This window comes from Canis lupus, chromosome X (genome assembly GCF_011100685.1).
Source record: "Canis lupus familiaris isolate Mischka breed German Shepherd chromosome X, alternate assembly UU_Cfam_GSD_1.0, whole genome shotgun sequence".
Taxonomy (NCBI): Eukaryota; Metazoa; Chordata; class Mammalia; order Carnivora; family Canidae; genus Canis; species Canis lupus.
The window spans coordinates 91,322,500-91,334,037 of record NC_049260.1 but is presented as its reverse complement, the minus strand read 5'-3'; the positions used below and the strand labels follow the sequence as shown (position 1 = coordinate 91,334,037).

The following is an 11,538-nucleotide window of genomic DNA, read 5'->3' as shown; positions in this document are numbered from 1 at the left end:
CTGGTTACAAAGCCAATGGCATAACAATTCCATGTGTCAGGTAGAGTACAGAAGAGCGAGCAGGGGGGCGGTGGGGAGAGTACAGCACTGGAAAGAGAAAGCAAGGCAAACAATATGTAATTGTTTGTAATATGTAAAAAGCAAGGGGAGAAAGCAAGGCAAACAATATGTAATGAACCAGAATATCCAGAACACTCCAAGACCATGCTGATTAATAAGGATATGATCATGGCTCTCCAGCTTCTCACTCAGATATGGAAAACAAGTGGAGTAAAAAACACATAAACATACAGATGAAATCTTAGCAGTGTTCTTTTTAGAATTAGAAAAATTTTTTTTCTTAAAGGTATGTAGCTAATGCATTATAACTTAAGGGTCCAAAATCCAGTGTTCTGCTTGCTAAAAATCAAAGTATAAAACAAGACTTTATTTTTCTTCCATTCCTCAGTTTACCAAAGTCATTTGAAAATAAAGTCACATATTTAACAAGTGTTTGGCGACCAACTTTTAATAATACATATTTAATTTTCAGAAACATATGCTAACCATCAACAACATGATCAGGGTTCCATTGCCCCAGATGTTATTTCATTGGTACATTATATCAATATTTACAAAGGCTTTCAAATTCAACAACACAAAACAAAACAGCTTAATTTTTAAAACTACAATGCTTTAAAAAAATGTAAACAGTTCATTTTTACATTATTGTAAAAAAGAAGACTCACTCCTTAATGCGGCTTAATTTTTTTACGTGAGCAAAGCCTGGTGCTCATGGATAAAGAATGAAAAGAATTCTTTACATAGAAACATTGTGCTCCAGTGTGGCAAGAAAAAAAAAAGAAAAAGAGGAAAAAGAAAAAGAAAAGAAAAAAAAGAGAAAAGAAAAAAGAAAAATGATATATATACATACAAAGAAAAGAGTCTTAAGTCCACAATTTAGACCACAAAAAAAATCTTATCCCCAAATTGAGAAATTTATAAAAACCATTTATACATGGTTGTTGACCTATTGAAAACCTGTATAACATTTTCAAAACAGTAACTCAGTCAATACCACTTTCCTGAAAAATGAAGTTTTGTGCAAAAGAAATGGTTTAAGCTAGAAACAAGACTCCCCCACCACTCCCTGTAAGAGGCCAAAAGGGCCACTGAAATAATTTAACTCTGTTAGATTTAGTGCATGTAACCAAAAGGCACACACATGTGATTAATATATTAATATATTTTCATGCAGAAACCTGTGCATGTTCACAATTATGTAACAAAAACACAAATATAACAAAACATAAAGCCTAATGTCTGGCAATGTTATTCTAGCCACATTTCTTTCTAGTCTATCAGTCCAGGGTTTATAGATCATTAACACTGCCTCTCAAAAAATATATTATATTTGAACTTCCAATAAAAATTAAAACAAAAAGATGTTAGCCTGAAACACTATAATATACTTTTTTCAGTTCTGATACATATAGAAACTTACTGATATGTTTATTTTAAATGTCATTTCAAATTAAGATACATTTTTCCTTTTGTTAATAAACACTTTGATTGCTCCAGTGAAGTCAGCCGAAAGAAGAACTTCTGTATTATCTGTCTTCATAATACCTTAAAAGCATAAAAAAAAGGTTTTAGTTGATTTTAAAAGAATACAAAACCTGAGGTTATAAGTGCCACATGTCCATGACTCCACACCTTTCCCCCATGTTTATAGTCTTCTCCCACCTCCAAGATTTTTTTTTTTTAAGTAATCTCTATATCCATTGTGGGGCTAGAACTCACAACCCTGAGATCAAGTCACGTGCTCCACGGACCAAGCCAGCCAGGCACCCCTCAGTCTCTTCTTTCCAGCTCGCTCTTGTAATCTTTTCATTCTCTTGTACTCTCCTCTTTCTGAGGCTCACTTCCACTTACTGTGTGTTACCTGGTCTTTCCCTGGCTTGGAGAGATTACAGACCTTTGGGGCCTGGATGCCTGGATTTACTCCCAGGGAGCCCAGGCCTCTAAATTGTCCAATGCTTCACTTCATGGCAGGAGACTAGCATATTATTCAGCCCCAGGACTAGAAGGCTGACAAAACAGGATCAGCTGGGCCAAGTGTGTTGCTATCAGGGGGGTCTCTAATAAGGTTGACAGTAAGGTTCATTGTACAGCAGACATACTGCAATTGCCATGAAATGAAGTATACATGATCACTGTGTAAATACTGACAGCAACTTTTTGCCTCTATGTTTTTTTTAAAGAGTTATTTATCCATGAAAGACACAGAGAGAGAGGTAGAGACACAGACAGAGGGAGAAACAGGCCCCCACAGGAAGCCCGATGTGGGACTTGATCCTGGGACTCCAGGATCACTCCCTGAGTCAAAGGCAGACACTTAACCACAGAGCCACCCAGGCGTCCCCAGCCTCTATGGTTTGTATTGAAGAGCTATATGGCTATGCTGAATGGCAAAATGCCTACCTCTTATATTTGCCAGCAAAAATCATTTAACAAACAAAGTTTGTTAACTATTATGCATAGGCAAAAGCTGTAGATTTATAAAGGACTGATCAGTAAGGAAGAAAATAATCCAAATTGAACTGAAAAGTTGTGTACAGAATGAGTTAAGACAAAATGGCTTCATTTAGATTCGCTAAAAACCTATCCTAAGCCTGTGAACATTTCAGAAACTTACTGATATATCCTTTGATCATATCTCAAAGTTGTGCTATGCAGCAGCAGCAAAGGACTTGGAATATGAGATATGAGAAAGGCTAGAAGAAAATAATTCATTGTGTACAGATAAATGCTTTGTAAGATACGACAATAATGATGTCTCCTATGCAGCAGACGTTTTGCTAGACACTATATATTCTCTTTAATTTTTACTACAACCTTATAAACTGGGTATTAACACTATTTTACACATGCGGAAAATTGAAGCGTAAATTGCCAACTATGTCAGAAATAGAGAGGACGATCAGATAGGTTTTATGATCTCATACCATAGTTTTCAGAGTTTATTCTTACATTTTACCTCAATGGGTACAAAACAGCCATCACAAATCTGAGTATAATGCATTAAAAGTTGTGCCTCTTTAAAAAGGATCCAGTGAGTCAATTGAACCCTGTTAATATGGTGGAGTTTTGAAAAGTTTTTTTTTTAAAGTACTTTTTCATCTTTCCTCAAGTTGTTTTATTTTTTTAAAATTTTAAAGAGATTTTATTTATTTGACAGAGCGAGAGAGCACAAGCAGGGGAAGTGGCAGGCAGAGGGACAGGGAGAAGCAGGCTCTCTGGAGCCCAATGTGGGGCTTGTGATCATAACCTGAGCCAAAGGCAGACACTTAACCTACTGAACTACCCAGGTGCTTCTCTCAAGTTGTTTTAAAAGCTAGAATTTTCAGGGGCACCTGGGTGGCTTGGTTAGTTGAGTGTCTTGATTTCGGCTCAGGTCATGATCTCAGGGTCAGAGATCAAGGCCTGTGTTGGGCTCTGTGCTCAGAGTGGCGTCCCCTTGGGATTCTCTCTCTCTCTCTCTCTCTCTGTGTCCCCCTACCCCACACCATTCCATATTCTCTCTAAATAAATTAATTCTTAAAAGAAAAAAAGCTAGAATTTTCAGTGAAATGTGTAAGGGACATGTACAGAGTATAAAAAAGGTATCACTGGGAAAAAAAAACCCAAATGACTTAAGTTAAAAGAGAACACTAGATCTGATTCTGAGAAAAAAAAGAAAAAGTAAGTATTTCTAGACAGGCATTTAGTAAGGGTTTAATAATGCTGATTTGGTTTATTTTTAAATCTTGTAATTGAAGGACATACTAGACTGAAGTTTATCTATGCTGCCACAGAAGAAATAGTGTATTTGGTACAATGCACAGTGTAAATAATACTATAAGGGAAATTACTTGAGATTAAATGAAATAAAAATATTTATGAACTTTTAAGTATTCAAATACTTTTAGAAGCCCTGTTTGTATACTGTATCTTTTGTTGTGGCTTTAGAACTCTCTAAAAGGTCTGGTTGTAGTCTCTAGAGTGAAAAAGAACATTTAATAAACTATTCTGCAATTCATTTGAATAATAGATTTGTTTTCATTAACTAGTCCAAATTTTTTTTAAGATTTTTATTTTATTTATTCATGAGAGACACAGGCAGAGGGAGAATTAGACTCCCCATGGGGAGCCCGATGCAGAACTTGATCCCAGGACCCTGGGATCATGACCTGAGCCAAAGGCAGATGCTCAACCACTGAGTCACCCAGGTGTCCCGTAACCTGAGCATTTTATATAACTGAAATTACTCCTCATTTCTCTATGCATATGGTACAAATTGCAAAAAAAAAAATCAGAGGCTTGTAAATAGCTACAGATTTGAGAGGTTACAGAGCTATATATGTATGTGGCAAGTAGAAAAAGACACTGCTTTCATTTTGGTTTAATTCATTTGTTCAACACATGCCTATTAGGAGCGGCTACATGCAGGCAAGCACTGTGCTAAGCACTGGCATCACAACAATACATAGGACATTAGCAAGTCTCTGTCCTCAGAATGACAGTCCACTAGAAGAGACAGATAATAAAGAAATTTTGCATTTGTATGTCTTGTTTGCATTTCTCCAAGCAGAACTGCCCATAAAAAAATTATGAGCTTTTAAAATTTTCATTTTTAATTCCCAGGTAAATTTAAATGAAGTCAAGTTTGCAAGAAATAGGCCACTGAAATATTTAGCAAGGGATACTCCCAACAATTATGTTGTAAACAAGAAATATTCTTCATACACATGAAAACCTCACAATACCCTATGTAGGTCAATGAAGCTACTAAGTGCTGACTAGAAAAAAATGTAGGACAAATAAAATATGAGTACCTACCAGAGGGCACAGTATCCAAAACTTCAACATCTTCACCTTTTTCATTCCCTTCTGACTTTTCAGATTGCACATCCAAAGACAACATCAAACTTGGGTTTGGAGCAAAGATGGCTGATGTAACAACTGCATTGTGTGCTGGGGAAAAAGAATTTACTTCAGGATAACAAATAAATTTGATTCTAAACATCAAGACAAGAAGTATCATATGCAAAAAATACAGTAGTGTATGTTATATATGCTAATATCCTTTAAAATTAATACATAACTATTTAAAATCCAAAAATATATTCTAAAAAATATTACATATAGGCATACCTGAGAGACACTGCACATTTTGTTCCAGATCATTGTAAAAAAGTGAATATTGCAATAAAGCAAGTCAAATGAATTTGTTTCCCAGTGCATATATAAAAATTCTGTCTACACTGTACTGAAGTCAATTAATGTGCACTAGAATTAGGTCTATAAAGACAATGTACACATCTTAATTAAAAGGAGGTATGCCTGTACAAGTTCTGAGATTTCATGACTTCCCAAATTTTAGACAAGTTTTTCCTTGGTACAGAAAATTCAAACAAAGCCAAATACAAAGCAAAAGTGGTTATAACTGCCAAATTGTCTCTGAAATAATACCTGTACAAATTTACTTGTAATACATCTCCACTTTAACTTTATTCACTTTGGAAACACACAGAAGAAGGCATTTAGTTACCTTTAATACCTTCCCAAAAATCGTTACGGTCTCTCCTGACTGAAGTAAACTTGCTGAGGTCATGGTAAGTACTCCAGATATAAACATATTTATCTTCTGAGCCACTAACGAGGTAACTAAAATCATGGCTAAATTTGGGAAAGAAAGAAAAAAAATCAGTTTTTTTTTAGGTTTTCCTCTATCACTGCTTCCTACTTTAAAATACCTAAGCCAACACACAAGAGAGCTTGTTGAAATCTAGACTCCTAATCTTACTCCAGAGGTTCTGAACATGCAGGTTTGACATAGAGGCCAGAGGCACAAGGATGCTCATTAAAGCTCTAGATAACTGTGCTGCTAGTTAACCCACATTGAGAGAAATACCTACTTAACAAGATGAAAGAGAGAAGCAGAACACTTCACCAATTAAATTTCTCGGTAATTACTGGGTAATTCAAGAAGAAAGGAGAACTGTTAAGAAAAGGGCTGAAAGAGGGCTATAAGAAGAGGCAGTTATTTCAGGAGAGCCTCCAGACCCCAAATTAAGAGTTCAAATAATAATGTTCTGTAAAGGTGTAAATATAGGACACTGTAACTTTAGGGTGTTAAAAGGCTTTATTAGCTTCAGTAACTAAAAGGATAAAGACCATGGGTGGGTGGCAGGTAAATTTCCTCTTAGAAAGCTTACATAAAAGTACAAAAGCACAAACTCTGGAGCCGGGAGTGAGTCTTCTAATCCTAGCTCTGCAACACCTAGTGACTTTAGACAAATTACTTAATTTTCTGAGTCTTAGTTTCTTTGTCTGCAGAAAAGGGGCAATTCCAACTCCATCTACTAAATAGGTGGATAAGGTGAGTACTGCATGATAATAACATGAGATCAGTTGTAAAAGTGCAAAGTAACTAGAAACACCATATAAACATAAGGCATAGATCAAAGAAAATATGGGAGTAGATGAGAAATATTCTGATCTCTTGAGAATTTCTCATTGTCAATTTACCTGAAACTTGCTTTGATCTGGCTGCTGCTGTTGACATAACCCTTATACTTCATGGAGAGTGACAAATCTCTAAGATCATATAGTCTGATTCTGGAGTCATTTGAGGTTACCAGTATCTAAACATAAATCAAAGGAAAAGTTAAAAACACCACCTTTTACTCTAAGTTGTTTTTTTTAAGATTTTATTTATTTATTCATGAGACACACACACACACACACACACACACACACACACACAGGCAGAGACATAGGCAGAGGGAGAAGCAGGCTCCATGCAGGGGAGCCCAACGTGGGACTTGATCCCAGGACTCCAGGATCACACCCTGGTGTGAAGGTGGGCGCTAAACTGCTGAGCCACCCCTTTTACTCTAAGTTAACGTATAACCAAAAAGTGTATTACATATACATATACAGAGAGAATATACCTCAAAACTAAAAAAGACTGTATTCCATATGAAAGAAAATATAAGCCAAGACAGTAGGAACTTTCAGGAGTCTATTATATATAGTGTGAAAAGAGATGGTTCTGAATACTGAGTACCTTATTTTCTCCAGGTAAAGGTTCAATACCAGTAATTTTTCTTCCAACTTTGTTGCGTCCTCTGGTAGATCGGACATGTATTTGTGTGTGGTATTTCAGATGCTAAAATGAAATCACACATTTAAAATATGAGAATTAGAAGGAATCTCAAAGATCATCCAATCCAGCTTGCAGACAGGCATGGTATTACTTGCCCCAATTTATAATGCCCAGAGAGGATACACCACTTTACACAAAACTGCTAAGTATTCCATTATGAAATTTACACAAGATAATCATTTACCTCTGTATCATAGAAAATACATCTGCCATCATATGTCCCAATCACTGCGTATTTGCCATTCTGACAGAAATTTGCAGCTGTGATCAATTTTGTTTGACCGTCTACTTCATTCCATAAAGCAACTTTTTTGTCAGGTATGTTCCAAAGGCGGAGCTTTCCATCCAATGACCCACTTAGAAAATACCTGTCATCCTAAAGGTGTTGCAAAATAGAAAACTCTCATTTTACCAGATCAAGAAAAATTCATTAGGAAATCAAAACATAAACATATTAGAAATAATGTTTAAAATATGTAGATTCCATTTATAAAATATTATTCTTCAAGCATTATTTTTTTAAGATTTTATTTTTAAGTACTCTCTACATCCAATGTGGGGCCTGAACTCACAACCCCAAGATCAAGAGTCACGTGCTCCGAATGAGCCAGCTGGGTGCCCTCAAGCAAGCGTTATTAACTAAAAATAACAATTAGAAACTTCAGTATTCACTTTGGAGAAATGAATTTCTGACTACTTTATCATATCCTTAAACTGTTTTTTCCAACGTACGAATGTTAATGGATAATGTACTGGGAGCATATATTGTGTAGAATGGTTCAAGAAGTTTGAGGAATTCTGGGTTACAGAAAGTTAAAGACGATTCTCAGTTAACATGCATTCTCAATCTCCAAAAGAGGAATAAACTAGGCAGTGTTTTCCAACTTATATAAGCAGGGACCATTTTGGGGGAAGTGGGTGTTGTGGTTGAGGGAAGTTAGGCAGGAACACCTAGCAGGGCTAGCACCTTCAAGGAACATGCTTTGGGAAGAACTATCCTATAATGATATGTTTGTCCATATCCTCCTCTGGGATACATGTAATGCTTGGGTAAAAGAGTAACACCGGTTAGCCCACAGAACCAGTTATTTTGTGGGAACTTTGACACCAGGTCAGTAGGAAATCACTTCAGTATTCAAATTCTCAATCTCAAAGCAGGGGTTCTTGACAGGTGGCAAAGCTGGCCCCACAGGGGACATCTAGCAATGTCTGGAGACATTTTTGATGGTCTCAACTGGGGGTGGGGAGTTATTGGCATCTAGTGGGTAGAAGCCAGGAATGCTGTTAAACATTTTTCAACGTACAGGATAGACTTTAATCCTTTTACAACAAAGAATTATCCAGCTCAAGGGATGCCTGGGTGGCTCAGCAGTTGAGTGTCTGCCTTTGGCTCAGGCATGATCCCAGAGTTCCGGGATTGAGCCCCGCACTGGGCTCTTGCAGGGAGCCTGCTTCTCCTCCCTCTTCTGTGTCTCTGCCTCTCTGTGTCTCTCATGAATGAATAAATAAAATCTTAAACAAAAAAGAAAAAGGAAAAAAAAAGAATTATCCAGCTCAAAATGGCAACAGTGCCAAGGGTGAAAAACCCTGCTATAAACTAAACCAGGCCTACCACTAAGCTGGTCTAATTTTTTAGAAAATATTTTTAGTTTATTTATTTATGAGAGGCACACACATAGACACACACACACAGAGAGAGAGAGAGAGAGAGGCAGAGACACAGGCAGAGGGAGAAGCAGGCTCCATGCAGGGAGCCCGATGTGGGATTCGATCTGGGGCCTCCAGGATCAGGCCCTGGGCCAAAAGCAGGCACTAAACCGCTGAGCCACCCAGGGATCCCCTGATTATGCATTTTTAATTTACCAAAGTTCTTAACCAAAGTCTTCTAAGGTTCAAAATTATTATGGTCTTACACTATAAGCCTGCCCAGGAAGGGAAATTATATTGAGGGGAAAAAAAGTTCATTCTTCTCTCTTTATCTGGGGAAAAAAAGAGAAAGAAATGTAACTAAAATGTTCCATTAATATGACAAAGGTTCTTAAACATAGAGCGAAGAGGACATGAATAGAAATAGGATTTATACATTAACATAGGGGAGGGTAAGTCAGGTCAACTCAAATCCTCCACTTATTTAAATCTAGCTAGTGGAGCAGCACCAGCATGGGACTTCCCTTGTGCTTTTAGTTGCAGAGTGAAAATTAATTTAGCCTTACTCATTTGGTGGCTCTATCCTACAAGGACATAAGATAGGTCAGCAATTCCATGATGAATTTTCCTCCTTTAGTTGAAATCATACGAAATACTTCCTTTTCAGAGGAAAGAAACTGAGATTTTCTACATTGAAAATGAATTAAGATGGCTGGCTCATTTGGAAAAGCATGTGACTCTTGATCTCAGTGTTGTGAGTTTAAACCCCACACTGGGTGCAGAGCTCACTAAAACAAAACAAACGAAACAAAAAACCCACAATACCCCAAAACCAAACCAAAATCCCAAAAACAAAAAACAAAATATTTTTAGATGTTAAATGGGAATTCAGTATACCTTGTAATGCATTTTGGTCTTTGGCTCTTTCAGCCTTTTCTTCTTTGTCTCTTCCCACTCCACACCTCCCGCTATTCTTGCCTATTTGCTTCCCTATATTTAATTAATCTACCTGCTATCTCCTTTTCTTCCTCCATCTCCAGTCTCTCTTGTCTTTAACAGGACACGTTATTTTATTTATACTCAGCATGTCTTATTAAAGATCTGGGAAGGCTTTTCATTCTTACAGTTAGACCATAACATTTCCAGTTTTTCTAATACAGATTAGCAAAATATTTCCTTTCTCATTTTTTTTTAAAGTAGGCTTACACGCTAGCCCAATGTGGGACTTAAACACATAACTTGGAGATCAAGACCTGAATTGAGATCATGAGTCAGATGCTTAAGGGGTGCCAGAGTGGCTTAGTTGGTTGAGCATTCGACTCTTGATTTTGACTCAGGTCACAACCTCAGGGTTGTGAGACTGAGCTGCATGCTGTTACAGAGCTCTGCACTCAGCGGGAAGTCTGCTGGAAATTCTCTCCCTCTGCCCCTCCCTCTCCCTCTGCCCCTCCCTCTCACGTTTGTGTTCTCGCTCTCTCAAAAATAAATAAATAAATCTTAAAAAAAAAAAAAGAAGGGCACCTGGGTGGCTTGGTCAGTTAAATATCCAATTCTTGATCTCAGCTCAGGTCTTAATCTCAGGGTCATGAGTTCAAGCCCCACACTGGGCTCCATGATGGGTGTGGAGCCTACTTTAAAATAAATAGGGGGGCCTGGATGGCTTGGTCAGTTAGGAGTCTGCTTTTGGCTCGGGTCATGATCCTAGGGTCCTGGCACGGCCTCACTTTGGGCTCCCTGCTCCATGGGGAGCCTGCTTCTCCCTTTCCCTCTGCCTGCTACTCCCCCTGGTTGTGCTTGTATGCTGTCAAGCGAATAAATAAAATCTTTTAATAAATAAATAAAACAAAATGAAACACTAAATTAAGTTGTTCTTAACTATGTGGCTGTTAATAACTTTTTTTTCTGTAGTCCAAAAGCCCTCAGGGACACCAGGTTCCCTTGCCTTCTTCTGGTCTAATAAAAAATACATAAAAATTACTTACTCTTGGATGGAAAGCTATGGCAGTGACAAAATCTATATGTTGAAAACAGCAAAGGCATTCTCTTCTGGAAATGTGCCATAACCTGACCGTTTTATCCATCGAAGAAGAAAGCAGGAAGTAGTTCTATCAAGAAATTGACATTGATCATTTTATCACCCTATGAAAAAACACTACTTGTACAATTAAAGGCTTTTATTTTCAGTCCTATGTATTTCAATAGTTTTGTTATTATACTTAGCATCAGAAAGAACAAGATTATCCAATTCACTTGGAAGATCCCATTTTTTCCCAGTTACATACCATATTCCTTCAATTCTAAGACTTTTTTTATATTACCTGTTCTGAAATTAGGAAAATCTTACCATCTATGTCAAAAGAAATCTGCTAGGCAACAAGAGAGGACTAAGGTGTGCCTTAGTTGTTATAGTCTGCATGAGGCTATGAGTATAAGGCATCCATTCATTTGACTGTCACTTCAGTTCAGTTATTTTGACACTGGCAACACTAATTTATTTTAACTCACACAAATTCCCTAAGTGACACTTAAAATGCCTTCAAAAAGATTACCCTATAATGCAGCAGGAAAATGAAAAGTTATTGTGCACCTGTCATACCCTAGGCAAGAAAATGAGAGAAAAGAAATTGTCAAACATCTCGGAATAAATCACAGAATTTTCAAAGCTATAAGAGGGTAGTGTAACTGCTTTAGGCACTATG

At 37.1% G+C, this 11,538-nt stretch overlaps 1 protein-coding gene across 1 annotated transcript in view; it reads right to left on the bottom strand.

Moving 5' to 3' along the window:
• Positions 1-486: 486 nt before the first annotated feature.
• WDR44 (WD repeat domain 44) overlaps positions 487-11,538 on the bottom strand; it is an 82,247-nt gene continuing 71,195 nt past the window's right edge. The window contains exons 14-20 of the mRNA XM_038588148.1: positions 10,822-10,944; positions 7,377-7,568; positions 7,094-7,195; positions 6,553-6,668; positions 5,573-5,700; positions 4,861-4,995; positions 487-1,608 (exon numbers count right to left, since the gene is read on the bottom strand). Of these exons, the coding sequence (XP_038444076.1) occupies positions 1,514-1,608; positions 4,861-4,995; positions 5,573-5,700; positions 6,553-6,668; positions 7,094-7,195; positions 7,377-7,568; positions 10,822-10,944 (891 nt within the window). The 3' untranslated portion in view covers positions 487-1,513. The remainder of the gene's footprint in view (positions 1,609-4,860; positions 4,996-5,572; positions 5,701-6,552; positions 6,669-7,093; positions 7,196-7,376; positions 7,569-10,821; positions 10,945-11,538) is intronic.